At 44.0% G+C, this 15,229-nt stretch overlaps 1 protein-coding gene across 2 annotated transcripts in view; it reads right to left on the bottom strand.

Moving 5' to 3' along the window:
* The window catches only part of LOC137657611 (putative inorganic phosphate cotransporter), a 90,036-nt gene that overhangs the window by 29,418 nt on the left and 45,389 nt on the right, over positions 1 to 15,229 (bottom strand). For both annotated transcript variants that reach the window (XM_068391980.1, XM_068391974.1), the window contains 2 exons: positions 6,817 to 6,906; positions 6,524 to 6,673 (listed from right to left, as the gene is read on the bottom strand). In XM_068391980.1, the coding sequence (XP_068248081.1) occupies positions 6,524 to 6,673; positions 6,817 to 6,906 (240 nt within the window). The remainder of the gene's footprint in view (positions 1 to 6,523; positions 6,674 to 6,816; positions 6,907 to 15,229) is intronic.

The following is a 15,229-nucleotide window of genomic DNA, read 5'->3' as shown; positions in this document are numbered from 1 at the left end:
AGACTTCCCCTTCTGACAAGGACTCGGCCATGCTAATCATGTCCAGCATGGACAAGGCAATACGGGATGGGTCTGGTGAACTTGCGGCTTCTTATGTATCAGGGGTCCTCAAGAAGAGAGAACATCTGTGCTCCTTCTTATCTGCTGGTATCACTCCTTGCCAGAAGTCAGAGTTGCTGTTTGCTCCTCTCTCCAAGTGTCTGTTTCCGGAGGAGTTGATTAAGGGGATGGCTGCCTCTCTTATCCAGAAGGATACGCATGACCTCATGGCTTCTTCTGCACGTAAGGCTAAAACCTTACCTTCCGTGCCTAGACCCTTCCGCCCTTTAGCAGTTGATACACCTGCTTCTAGGTTCATCCCGCCCTTTCGTGGCAGAACCTCCAGCAGAGGAGGTACCCGTGCAGACAGTCACCGTGGCAAGTCCAAGAAGGGTTCCAAGTCCGCAAAAGGCAAGTTTTGACTGCCTTCCTCTCCAGACAGCAGTAGGAGCCAGACTCAAGACCTTCTGGCAAGCTTGGGAGAGCAGAGGTGCAGACACTCAGTCTGTGAAGTGGCTAAGGGAGGGATACAGAATTCCGTTCTGCCTCAATCCCCCTCTAGCTACATCTCCCATCAACCTCTCTCCCAACTACAAGGAGAAGGACAAGAGGCTAGCATTGCAACAAGAGGTGTCGCTCTTGCTACAAAAGGAAGCAGTGGTCATAGTCCGGGATCATCAATCCCCGGGCTTTTACAACCGTCTCTTCCTGGTAGCCAAGAAGACAGGAGGTTGGAGACCGGTGCTGGACGTCAGTGCTCTCAATGCTTATGTCACCAAGCAGACGTTCACGATGGAGACGACGAAGTCGGTCCTAGCAGCGGTCAGGCAGGAGGACTGGATGGTCTCGTTAGACCTGAAAGACGCATACTTTCACGTCCCCATCCATCCAGACTCCCAACCTTTCCTAAGATTCGTCTTTGGAAAGGTTGTGTACCAGTTCCAAGCCCTGTGCTTTGGCCTAAGCACGGCACCTCTTGTGTTTACGCGACTGATGAGGAATATTGCGAAATTCCTTCACCTAGCAGACATCAGAGCCTCCCTCTATTTAGACGACTGGCTTTTAAGAGCTCCCACAAGTCGTCGCTGTCTGGAGAATCTCAGATGGACTATGGATCTGACCAAGGAACTGGGCCTCCTGGTCAATTTAGAGAAGTCCCAGCTCGTCCCATCCCAGACCATTGTTTACCTGGGTATGGAGATTCAGAGTCGAGCTTTTCGGGCTTTTCCGTCGGCCCCAAGGATCAACCAAGCCCTAGAGTGCATCCTGAGCATGCTGAGAAGGAACCGATGCTCAGTAAGGCAGTGGATGAGTCTAACAGGGACACTTTCATCGCTAGCCCTGTTCATCGAGTTAGGGAGACCACCTCCGCCCCCTTCAGTATCATCTGGCTGCTCACTGGATAAAGGACATGACGCTAGAGACGGTCTCAGTTCCTGTTTCCGAAGAGATGAGGTCTACTCTAACGTGGTGGAAGAACAGCATTCTTCTCAAGGAAGGTCTTTCGTTAGCTGTTCAGACCCCCGACCACCGTCTCTTCTCGGACGCATCAGACTCGGGCTGGGGTGCGACATTGGACGGACAGGAATGCTCGGGAACATGGAATCAGGAGCAAAGGACACTTCACATCAATTGCAAGGAGTTGTTGGCGGTTCATCTGGCCTTAATAAACTTCAAGTCCCTCCAGCTAAACAAGGTGGTGGAGGTGGACTCCGACAACACCACAGCCTTGGCTTACATCTCCAAGCAGGGGGGGACTCATTCGAGGAAGTTGTTCGAGATCGCAAGGGACCTCCTCATTTGGTCAAAAGATCGAAGGCTCACGCTGGTAACGAGGTTCATTCAGGGCGATATGAATGTCATGGCAGATCGCCTCAGCCGGAAGGGTCAGGTCATCCCCACAGAGTGGACCCTTCACAAGAATGTTTGCAGCAGACTTTGGACCCTGTGGGGTCAGCCAACCATAGATCTGTTCGCTACCTCGATGACCAAGAGGCTCCCATTGTATTGTTCTCCGATTCCAGACCCAGCAGCAGTTCACGTGGATGCCTTTCTGCTGGATTGGTCCCATCTCGACCTGTATGCATTCCCGCCGTTCAAGATTGTCAACAGGGTACTTCAGAAATTCGCCTCTCACAAAGGGACACGGCTGACGTTGGTTGCTCCCCTCTGGCCCGCGAGAGAATGGTTCACAGAGGTACTGCAATGGCTGGTCGACGTTCCCAGGACTCTCCCTCTAAGAGTGGACCTTCTGCGTCAACCTCACGTAAAGAAGGTACACCCAAACCTCCACGCTCTTCGTCTGACTGCCTTCAGACTATCGAAAGACTCTCAAGAGCTAGAGGCTTTTCGAAGGAGGCAGCCAGAGCGATTGCCAGAGCAAGGAGGACATCCACTCTCAGAGTCTATCAATCTAAATGGTAAGTCTTCCGAAGCTGGTGCAAGGCCAATGCAGTTTCCTCAACCAGTACCACTGTAACCCAGATTGCTGACTTCCTGTTACATCTAAGGAACGTTAGATCCCTATCAGCTCCTACGATCAAGGGTTACAGAAGTATGTTGGCAGCGGTTTTCCGCCACAGAGGCTTGGATCTTTCCACCAACAAAGATCTACAGGACCTCCTTAGGTCTTTTGAGACCTCTAAGGAACGTCGGTTGTCCACTCCAGGCTGGAATCTAGACGTGGTCCTAAGGTTCCTGATGTCATCTAGATTTGAACCGCTCCAATCAGCCTCTTTTAAGGACCTCACATTAAAAACTCTTTTCCTCGTATGCCTAGCAACAGCTAAAAGAGTAAGTGAGATCCACGCCTTCAGCAGGAACATAGGTTTCACATCGGAAACGGCTACATGTTCCTTGCAGCTCGGTTTTTTGGCTAAAAACGAGCTTCCTTCACGTCCTTGGCCTAAATCGTTCGAGATCCCTAGCCTGTCCAACTTGGTGGGTAACGAACTGGAGAGAGTACTTTGCCCAGTCAGAGCTCTTAAGTACTATCTAAAAAGGTCAAAACCCTTACGAGGACAATCAGAAGCCTTATGGTGTGCTGTTAAGAAGCCTTCGCTACCAATGTCTAAGAACGCAGTTTCTTACTACATCAGGCTTCTGATTAGAGAAGCTCATTCTCATATGAAGGAAGAAGACCTTGCTTTGCTGAAGGTAAGGACACATGAAGTGAGAGCTGTGGCTACTTCAGTGGCCTTCAAACAGAACCGTTCTCTGCAGAGTGTTATGGATGCAACCTATTGGAGAAGCAAGTCAGTGTTCACATCATTCTATCTCAAAGATGTCCAGTCTCTTTACGAGAACTGCTACACCCTGGGACCATTCGTAGCAGCGAGTGCAGTAGTAGGTGAGGGCTCAGCCACTACATTCCCATAATCCCATAACCTTTTTAACCTTTCTCTTGAATACTTTTTATTGTTGTTTTTGGGTTGTACGGTCGGCTAAGAAGCCTTCCGCATCCTGGTTGATTTGGCGGGTGGTCAATTCTTTCTTGAGAAGCGCCTAGGTTAGAGGTTGTGATGAGGTCCTTTAGTATGGGTTGCAGCCCTTTATACTTCAGCACCTAAGAGTCGTTCAGCATCCTAAGAGGACCGCTACGCTCAGTAAGGAAGACGTACTTAATAAAGGCAGAGTAATGGTTCAAGTCGACTTCCTTACCAGGTACTTATTTATTTTATATTGTTATTTTGAATAACTAATAAAATGAAATACGGGATACTTAGCTTCTTTGTTAACATGTATGCTGGTCTCCACCCACCACCCTGGGTGTGAATCAGCTACATGATCATCGGGTAAGATTAATATTGAAAAATGTTATTTTCATTAGTAAAATAAATTTTTGAATATACTTACCCGATGATCATGATTTAAAGGACCCGCCCTTCCTCCCCATAGAGAACCAGTGGACCGAGGAGAAAATTGAGGTCTTGTTGACAAAAAGTACTTGAGTACCTGACCACAGATGGCGCTGTTGAGTACACCCCCACCTGTATAGCGATCGCTGGCGTATCCCGACCGTAGATTTCTGTCGGGCAACGGAGTTGACAGCTACATGATCATCGGGTAAGTATATTCAAAAATTTATTTTACTAATGAAAATAACATTTTACTTAACAAAACTTAGTATGGAAATACTGTAATAGATTTTAATTTTAGAAAAGAACTAAAGTGCCATTAAGAGGTATGTATGAGCTAACTTTTCTGCCCAGAGGTATTCCTTAACACCTGCTTTTATGGATGCTTCTATTCTTCATTTGGCCCTTGGTTTCAGATAAGTGTACAAATGGCCTCTGAGTGAATATTAGATTTTATGAGACACTGTTATTATTATTATTATTACTTGCTAAGCTACAACCCTAGTTGGAAAAGCAGGATGCTACAAGCCCAGGGGCTCCAACAGGGAAAATAGCTCAGTGAGGAAAGGAAACAAGGAAAAATAAAATATTTTAAGAAGAGCAATAATGTTAAAATAAATATCACTTTATAAACTATAAAAACTTTAACAAAACATGTGGAAGAGATATAAGATGAAAGATAGAACAGTGTGCCTGAGTGTACCCTCAAGCAAGAGAACTCTAACCCAAGTCAGTGGAAGACCATGGTACAAAGGCTAAGGCACTTCCCTGCTGTCAATCCAAAAATGATTACTTTTTGTGTGAAAATGGTACAAAACAATCATTAATAATTTTTAAAAGGTATGGCCATATTTATGCTGCATAAATCCAGATAAAAGTATACAGTACATTTAATTAAAACCTTATTGCCTATTTCCTCTTCCTCATTTTTCTTTCAAATGCTTACTGTATATCATTGCTACTTACATACATAAACAATTAATCCCTATTTTATAGAGATATACAGTAAATCTATAACTTTGTTACTTTTACATTAGTTTGAGTAGGCTATGTCAAATGCATGAAGTGCCACCAATGCATCAGTGTTAACTTAAATTTCATGATAAAATTGATTATTTTACTACTCATCTGAAGTTCACTGCTAATTATTATTCACTAGAAAAGCTTTATTGAGCTATGAAAATATAAAAAACAAAACTTCTGAATTATGTACAGTATTCATCACTCTTTGTTCCCACTGGAAAGATACTGTGGTGTGGAACGCTAAAGTAAATAAAGGAATGGAACACCAATATCACCAAACATCTTTCCCCCAATCTACCACCATTCTTCTGATTGATTGGTATAGTATGTGGAAAGAATTTACAATCACTGAGTGGGGTGGATGGTGGAAACTTCAATGAATTTCAAGCAAAAATTGAAATAATTTTATCATAAATTTTAAGGTTATTTCAATGAAACTTCCCTGGAGCTGATTGCTGAATACCAGATTGTCCGGGTTGGAGGGACAGTGGTACGGGTACAAAGGTTTAAAGGTCACTCATGAAAGGAAGAGGCAAGGGACAGTGACATTGCCTTAGCTAGTACGATAATGCCCTAAACTCTAGGGCCTAGATACTGACTGGATATACATATGATCAGTGTCCAAGCCTTCACCACCCAAGCAAGGACCAAGGAGGGACAGGCAATAGCTGCTGCTACCTCAGCAGGTAGACCTATAGGCTCCCTCAAACTCTCCATCCTTAGCTCACAAGGAGGGTAAGATTGCAAACCCTAAACAAACTGTCGAGCTTGAGTGGGACTTGAGTGCAAGTGTGGCAATCGCGTGGCAGGAACGTTTCCAATAACCACCCCAAACTAGTACAGTATAGTATAATAAAATTAGGGTAAATATGTTCAAATTCTAAAGTTATTCCCTTATCTTTGCATTTAACTTAGGATATATACCTGGTACATCTTGGACCTCCTACTATAATTTGCATACCACTTAAATTCGAGAATTATCATGGTGACCTATATAAATTTCTATCCAAACAAATTTTATTAAAAAACTAATTCATATCTACCAATTTTATAATAATTGGTCACTCTTTTTTGAAAATATTACCATAAATCAACAATACCAAAAATAATTATCTAGTCTAAAATACATTTATCTTAACAGTTTCCCTTCTGCCACTAATGAACACAGGGTTCATTAGTGTTATTGAAATCAAACTTGACTTCAATTACGTCATATGTAGCAAACATCGAAGTGCACTGCCACTGTGTTTACTTAAAAATTATTTAAGGATAACTTTTTGGTAAAATTTAATAGTATGTACAATATTTACCTTTCTAAGGCCATGAGCTTTATCTCTTAGCCTTGGTAGATAAGTTTTGTCCAACTGTTTATGAACATCCCAATTCAAACTTTTATTTAAGCACAAATGTAGCTTGACATTTTTCTAAAATAAGATTCCTGCTTTTTTACACCTAAAAATGCATGAGGTAATCTCGGTTGGTTGGTTTTTTTTTTTTTTTTTTTTTTTTTTTTTTTTTTTTTTTTTTTTTTTTTTTTTTTTTTTTTTTTTTATAAAGTCCCTACTTTACAGAATTCTAATAAATAAAAACTGTTGATTACTTACATCAGCTAATTTGTAGTGCAATATATTTTTCATGTATGTTGGAAGCTCAGTAAGGAGACAGTAGAATCCCCAATTCTGTGCAATGTGAACAACAAATATGGCCCAAAATGGCATTGACGTGAGAATGTGCTTCCATGGAATCCTTGGACTCTGAAAGTGAGAATGAACATTAAAGATTTTGATATCTATACCAATAGTAACTTATGAGACTGCCTACATGCGCCTTTCACCTTAATACTAGAGAAAATCAATACTTTTGCAATTATCCAAGAAAGTGATAATTTTATAATCACCTTTTCATTAACAGCATGGTTTAAAGTTGTTTGTATGTAGATTTTTTCCTCCAAAGATATTGTAGGATGAGATTCAGGTGTGTTTGATATCTGAAACAAGATAAATTTTTACTATAAGTTGAATTAATGAAACCATAGTCATGATTCTAGACTCAAAGGGTCCAACCAAATTATTTGTCTCTAAATAATAGTTGAACAATTTAGCAAAGTAAGAAGCTGGACAGCTATGAAGAGACCAAAGGGAAGTACGGTAATGAAAATTTAAAAGGCACAAAGGCGGTTTTATCTAAACGAATGCTGCTAAAAACCTTCAGTGTTATTTCTGTAAACATGCCACACAGGCAGGAAACTATGCAAGAAGTATTCCTAACATGGTAACATAAGTGATAGAACACTGCTGTTAATCATGAAAAGTTGTACCGGAATCTTTACTGTTACACTTCATGTAATAATTAGTCACCTGCATATTTAATTCTTGCACCACCAATAGTTTCCACGTTATTTTAAATGCTAACGTTTGGAAATGTAAGGCATGGCTAACTAGTCTTTCTTGACTATCCGTTGATAACAGCCTGGGGCTTTATAGTTTTTACATTTTTCTGTGATTTTATTAAATTTTTTATATGCAAATCAGAAAATTTTCAAATTTTGATACAGATTAAATAATTACAGGATTACCATAGAAGCAGAGAAGCTTCTCCATTTTAGATTGAGCAGACATTGATGAATAACTTGAGTCAGTAAGAACTTGTCCATTTTCTGGATTTGCCCCTCCTATGGTCTTTGGTAAAAATACAAAAGGAGCTTCATCCTCAGAATCGTATCTACCCTATAAGTTCTCCATCCCTTTCTCCTGGCCTTGAGAAACATCATTTCTAGTATATGATTGAGAATTATATAAATTCAATAAATGAGAAAATGAACAAGAAGAATTCATGCTAACCTCCACAACTTTGGAGGAAGTACTCTACTAGCTACCACATTCACATTAGCATTCTTCTCTAATGCAGTATATCACTTGGAAAAATATGCCAAAACTAATACTCATGCTAAATCGTCCCAAATTGTGGAAATCCCACTCCCCACCATCTCGCCTTATATTTACAGAAGACTTAAGTTTGACTCTATTAGTGAATCCCTAATAGTGCGTAGTAAATTGACAGAATTGTTTGTAAGTGAACCCAAGACCAGTTATTATTATTATGATTACTATTATCTTTGAAACAGGGGTAGAAAGGGGTAATAAGGTAAAGGTACATTATCAAATATGGCACATAAAATGTTGTCTATGAGGACTTGGTTCAAAAACTGAAGTCCTGACCTATTCTTCTACTATGGAGTCCAACTGTATTTTATTTTATTTGGAGTTCTGGTAGGCTGAAGAAGGTGCTATTGCAGAGCTAATTTTCCCTCAGTTGATAGTGAGTCCTCATCCTTGGAACATGACCAAAGTTCTCTGTTCCCTGAAAGGATCTCCTTAAAAGCCACTGAGTCAAGTGTTGTATCACTTCCTTCTCACCCTAACTGTTGCAAGAGGTTCAGTGAGTTGCTGGTCTCTTCTTTGTCATGGCCCATTCAACGGGATGGACCCAGTTTACTTTCAGTCTCGTCTCTGATTTTATAGCTGAAACTCAAAATTCGGCAACAGCGGTCCCTAGGTTTGAACCCTTCCAGATTACAAGACTACAAGAAGTAACGGATGACACGGATCAACTGTTACAAAATCCTGTGAGGGCGCTACCTCAAGTGTAAAAGAGGAAATTTCCAGCACAACAATCAACAGTTGGTCAGCATGGGCAGGGTCAAGAGCAAGGTTTCAAGAAACAAATTCCTTCTTGTTTCAGACAGATCATTGACTGTGCTCTAACTGCTTCGTCCATTTGTTAAAAGCGATGGCCCAGAGTTCATAACGTCGGGCATAAACATGTCCCTAGCATTCAATAGGAGCTTCTCTGTCGCAGGTGTTTTTAATGGCTTCTCTGACCACTACCTACAAGGCATGGCACACAGGTTCCTACATTTGTTCTCTCTAGGCCCTATGGTGGCTGTTCAGCGTTGCCTTCCTTAGTTCCTTATAGGACATTTAACAGTTGGTCAAAGGCAGAGGTTTCAGTTTTAGTCTAAGGTCAATGTAAAGAAATGAATGGCATTTTCTTTTCTTCATTTTCCCCTCTCTGGGGGTACAGCATTGGAGGCCCTGCAAACTGGCTTCCCTTGCTGTAGGTAAGCCCCATTTTGCAAGTTGCCTAAATATTTCTTGGTTCTCACATTCCTACATATTTCATCACGTTCCCAGTCTCCCAGCAAGGGGGAGTTGGGCGTTTTAGGTGTCATTGCATATACGTACTGTAATGTCAAACCTGAGGTTATACAGAAACCTAAACATAATCACAGAGTGGTCTCTCGCTCACTGAACAGTATTGCACAGTATTAAGACCAACAGGTTCACGAGGTATCAGGATCCCCATCCTAAAATTCCTTAAACTTGAATGTGGCAATCCCAGGGCAAGTTTTCAGCCAGTTGATTGACCTTCCACCCACCTACTGACTTTGTTCTTGGGGAATTTGAAGTGATCCTATTTATTGGCTCAGCGCTGAGAAGGGAAAACCAAGGAAGTGGCTCATCGACATAAAGGGGCTAAGTGACACTTGATTTCTCTCTAGCTACCTGTTGAGATACTACTGCTAGAGTTTGGGTCCTTTGACTGGCCAGACAGTACTACATTGTATTCTTATCTCTGGTTACAGCTCATTTTCCTTTTGCCTACAAATACACCGAATAGTCTGGCCTATTCCTTACGTATTCTCCTCTGTCCTCATACATCTAACAACAATGAGATTACCAAACAATTCTTCTTTGCTCAAGGAGTTCACTACTGCAATGTAATTGTTCAGTGGCTACTTTCTTCTTGGTAAGGGTAGAAGAGACTCCTTAGCTATGGTAAGCAGCTCCTCTCGGTGAAGGACACTCCAAAATCAAACCATTGTTCTCTGGTCTTGGATAGTGTTATAGCCTCTGTACCATGGTCTTCCACTGTCTTGGGGTAGAGCTCTCTTGCTTGAAGGAACACTCGGACACTCTATTCTATCTTATCTCTCTTCCTCTTGATTTTTAGTTTACATAGTTCACATATGAAGGATATATTTTAATGTTACAGTTCTTAAAATATTTTACTTTAATTGGTAATTACTTCTCTTGTATTTTCCTTTTTTCAATATTAATCTTACCCGATAATCATGTAGCTGTCAACTCTGTTGCCGACAGAAATCTACGGTCGGGATACGCCAGCGATCGCTATACAGGTGGGGGTGAACACAACAGCGCCATCTGTGGTCAGGTACTCCAGTACTTCTTGTCAACACCACCTCAATTTTTCCTCTGTCGTGCCTCCGGCTAGACCTACATGGATACGCTGTTGATTCTGGAGTTATTGCTCACGATTTGGTGATGTATTCGCTCTAGAGTTTAGCCTTCGCTATTCAGGAAGCTTTATCATTAGCTTAGCAAGTTTTTGGAATTAATTTGATTTAATTTTTTATTTAATTTTGGTGACGAAGAGAGTATGAACTCTCTTTCACTTTTAATGGCCGACCCTTCCCTTAGACGGAAGTGTTGGTGTCGAAGAGAGTATAGACTCTTTTTCTTAATTTTGCTTAACAAAAGTTATAGAGTTATTTTATATCTCTCCGCCTTTTATAGGCCTCTTCGATTAACTTCCTTTTATTATAAACTTATTAAAATTAATTTTTATATTTGTTTATTTTCGACCTTTCCTAATAGTAGGCGGTCTTTTCTTGGAACCGAAGTTAATTAACATTGAGCCCGTCATTTCGTTTTTACCTGTTAACATATTATGCTATTTTAATGTTTTTGAAAGAATTTCTTTGATAGTCTCGTACTGTTTTCAAAGTTGAACTAACGTTTTGTTTTGTCTCTGCAGTTGTTGACGTTCAGAACGTTCAACTTGCGCTCTATCGTTACGATAGAGAGAGAGTATTCACGGTGTCACGTTGCAGTAAGAGTAAACCGATTCTAGCGTTTTGTTCATTCTTTCTTAGCTTAAATGGTTTTAATTCTAATAAAGGAACTTTTTATTTGGGAAATCTTTCAGTTTTTTTCCTTTAACAATAATATGTTTTAACGATATATATAATTGGGCTCATCTCTCAGGTTCTAAGTCAAGAGAGAGAGAGAGAGAGATAGAGACGGAGGGAGAGAGAGGAGGATAAACGTTTCGTTCAAGCGGGTAACGTTGTTATCGTTTTTGCTCTTCTCCCTAGTCTCTTTAGGGGAAGAAGGTAAACGTTTCTAGAGTTTTATTCTTGTTCCCAGGCTTTATGCGGTGAGAGATTTTAAACGTAGTTTATTTGATCTAGTGTTTAGTCTCTTTTCCAGCCACTGAATTATTTATCTTTCATTATGTTTTTCTGTTACGTTGTAATACTGTTTTCGCAAATTACTAACTTTTAATGAAGGATAGAATTGCGTGTTTCAGGTACAAACCACTTAAAGTTTCGAGTTCAGTGAAATAAGTGCAAACAGAAAATCAAAAGTGATAAAGTGATAAGCGCAAAGTGTTACAGTGTTGCGTTCGAGGGTTCGTCTGTTCGTGCCAGTTGTTCGCCTAGTCTGGGACCTCTTACAAGCTCCCAAGCCCAGGGGAGAAGTAACGTCGAAGGACTTATGGGTTCATCAGGCCTTGATCGACGAACAGACGTTTCCCTCCGTGGTTTCGGGTGTAACCAACTCACGTAACCGACGTGATCACCCCACCCACACAAAGACGAGAGAGCCCATTTATTCCTCGTCTGCGGAAGAGGTTTCTCGCAGAAACCATGGACCAAATATTGCAGCTTTTAAGTGCAAGTCGGTCCCTTCCGCGCAAGTCCAACTCCTAGGTGGAGCCATTAGCACTGGGTCAGTTCGGACTTGCTGCAGTACGACAACTGCACACCTCCCAGAGAGGCAAGGTGTACCGCAACAGGCAGTAACTCCGTCTGTTGCCGCACCAGCTGTTTTAGACCCTCAGTCTCAACGGACAGTAGCTCCGTTTGTTGTTGTCTTTCTTAGACTCTAGTGGTCTATGCTGCAGACAATGCAGTCTCAGCTTGCGGTGTTGATGCAGGAGTTTCAGGCAGAGAAGGTTAGCACACCTCCTCCTGCGAGCGCTCCTCCACCTCTGCGCAGTCCACCCTGCCAGACGTATGATGTTGAGGCTCCTCCTGCCTCCATGCGTGAGCTGCCGCATTGGGAGTTGCCAGGTACCAGCGCTATGCAGCAACCTCCACTTTCCTTGAGGCAAGAGCCTCTTGCTATGCGGCAACCTCCTCAACCCTTGAGGCAGGAGCCTCATGCTTTGCAGCAACCTCCTCTAACCATGAGGCAGGAGCCTCATGCGTTGCGGCAACCTCCTCCATCCTTGAGGCAGCAGCCTCATGCGTTGCGGCAACCTCCACCATCCTTGAGGCAGCAGCCTCATGCTATGCGGCAACCGCCTCAACTCTTGAGGCAAGAGCCTCTCTCTGCGCAGCTACCTCCTCAACCCTTGAGGCAGACGCAACTCTTGAGGCAGGAACCTCATGCTATGCGGCAACCTCCTCTAACCATGAGGCAGGAGCCTCATGCTATGAGGAGCCTCATGCTATGCGGCATCCTCCTCAAACCATGAGGCAGGAGCCTCATGCTATGCGGCATCCTCCTCAACCCATGAGGCAGGAGCCTCATGCTATGAGGAGCCTCATGCTATGCGGCATCCTCCTCAACCCATGAGGCAGGGACCTCATGCTATGAGGAGCCTCATGCTATGCGGCATCCTCCTCAACCCATGAGGCAGGAGCCTCATGCTATGCGGCAACCTCCTCTACCCATGAGGCAGGAGCCTCATGCTATGCGGCATCCTCCTCAATGCGGCATCCTCCTCAACCCATGAGGCAGGAGTCTCATGCTATGAGGAGCCTCATGCTATGCGGCATCCTCCTCAAACCATGAGGCAGGAGCCTCATGCTATGCGGCAACCGCCTCAACCCATGAGGCAGGAGCCTCATACTATGCGGCATCCTCCTCAACGCATGCGGCATGAGCCTCATCCCTTGCAGCATGAGCCTCATCCCATGCAGCATGAGCCTCATACCATGCAGCATGAGCCTCATCCCATGCAGCATGAGCCTCATCCCATGCAGCATAAGCCGCACGCCATGCAACATGCTCTGCTTACCTTACAGCATGCTCTACATACAGCATGCTCTGCATACAGCATGCTCTGCATACCTTACCGCATGCTCCTCAGTCACACATCTTTGGTTGTTGCCAACTCACTAGACTGTCAAGCAGTTTCATAACGTTGCCTTCTAGTCTGCTGCTTTTGCACCAGTGAAACCCTCACTGAGAGAACTTAGCTTTTCTCGGATATGGTTCCTGTAGATGAGAAAGTGCTATTCTCCCTCCTTCTGATATTCCCTTGAGGACTCTGTCATTTGGAGGGGAGCCTTTAGCTGCTTAGCCTCCTATGGACTTTTATTTAAGCATAACATGCTTCCAGGGAGGGTAATGGTTCCACTTCAGTCGCTAACCCCGTCTGTTACCACACCTGCTCCCATAGACCTTGAGCTTTGTTACAAGACATGCAGTCCAAGCTTAGTCCTTGTTAGAGGATTTTTTGTTTACGGAGTCAGTGTGTCACTGGGAAGACGTTCAACAACCAGCAGAAGTGACTTGTTGTGACGCAGTGCGGCAACCTCAGCAACCCGATAAGGAGTTGTCTGTACGACCCAGACAGTCTAGACAGCTTCGGGTTGTCGCTGTACTTCCTCGCTTCCCCATGGTTGACAGTTCACAGACTGTGCAGCAGTACCATGATCTCGTGTCCGTCTCCGTCAGACGACTAGCTTTTTAGAGCTCCCACAAGTCGTCGCTGTCTGGAGATTCTCAGTTGGACTATGGATCTGACCAAGGAACTGGGCCTCCTGGTCAATTTTGAGGAGTCCCAGCTCGTCCCATCCCAGACCATTGTCTACCTGGGTATGGATCTTCAGAGTCGAGCTTTTCGGGCTTTTCCGTCGGCCCCAAGGATCTACTAAGCCCTAGAATGCATCCAGAGCATGCTGAGAAGGAACCGATGCTCAGTCAGGTAGTGGATGAGTCTAACAGGGACACTTTCATCGCTGGCCCTGTTCATCGAGTTAGGGAGACGCCACCTCCGCCCCCTTCAGTATCATCTAGCGGCTCACTGGATAAAGGACATGACGCTAGAGACGGTCTCAGTTCCTGTTTCCGAAGAGAGGAGGTCTACTCTCACGTGGTGAAAGAACAGCTTTCTTCTCAAGGAAGTCTACCTTTGGCTGTTCAGAAACCCGACCGCCGTCTCTTCTCTGACGCATCAGACACGGGCTGGGGTGCGACTTTGGACGGACAGGAATGCTCGGGAACATGGAATCAGGAGCTAAGGACACTTCACATCTATTGCAAGGAGCTGTTGGCGGTTCATCTGGCCTTGATAAACTTCAAGTCCCTCCAGCTTAACAAGGTGGTGGAGGTGGACTCTGACAACACCACAGCCTTGGCTTACATCTCCAAGCAGGGAGGGACTCATTCGTGGAAGTTGTTCTAGATCGCAAGGGACCTCCTCATCTGGTCAAAAGATCGAAAGCTCACGCTGGTAACGAGGTTCATTCAGGGCGATATGAATGTCATGGCAGATCGCCTTAGCCGGAAGGGTCAGGTCATCCCCACAGAGTGGACCCTTCACAAGAATGTTTGCAGCAGACTTTGGGCCCTGTGGGGTCAGCCAACCATAGATCTGTTCGCTACCTCGATAACCTAGAGGCTCCCGTTGTATTGTTCTCCGATTCCAGACCCAGCAGCAGTTCACGTGGATGCTTTTCTGCTGGATTGGTCCCATCTCGACCTGTATGCATTCCCGCCGTTCAAGATTGTCAACAGGGTACTTCAGAAGTTCGCCTCTCGCAAAGGGACACGGCTGACGTTGGTTGGCTCCGCTCTGGCCCGCGAGAGAATGGTTCATAGAGGTACTACAATGGCTGGTCGACATTCCCAGGACTCTTCCTCTAGGAGTGGACCTTCTACGTCTACCTCACGTAAAGAAGGTACACCCAAACCTCCACGCTCTTCGTCTGACTGCCTTCAGACTTTCGAAAGACTCTCAAGAGCTAGGGGCTTTTCGAAGGAGGCAGCCAGAGCGATTGCCAGAGCAAGGAGGACATCCACTCTCAGAGTCTATCAGTCTAAAGGGGAAGTCTTCCGAAGCTGGTACAAGGCCAATGCAGTTTCCTCAACCAGTACCACTGTAACCCAGATTGCTGGCTTCCTGTTACATCTAAGGAACGTAAGATCCCTTTCAGCTCCTACGATTAAGGGTTACAGAAGTATGTTGGCAGCGGTTTTCCGCCACAGAGG

Source organism: Palaemon carinicauda, chromosome 1, assembly GCF_036898095.1.
Source record: "Palaemon carinicauda isolate YSFRI2023 chromosome 1, ASM3689809v2, whole genome shotgun sequence".
Classification (NCBI taxonomy): Eukaryota; Metazoa; Arthropoda; class Malacostraca; order Decapoda; family Palaemonidae; genus Palaemon; species Palaemon carinicauda.
Note: the sequence above shows the minus strand (reverse complement) of the source record. Positions and strands in the feature narration are given on the sequence as shown.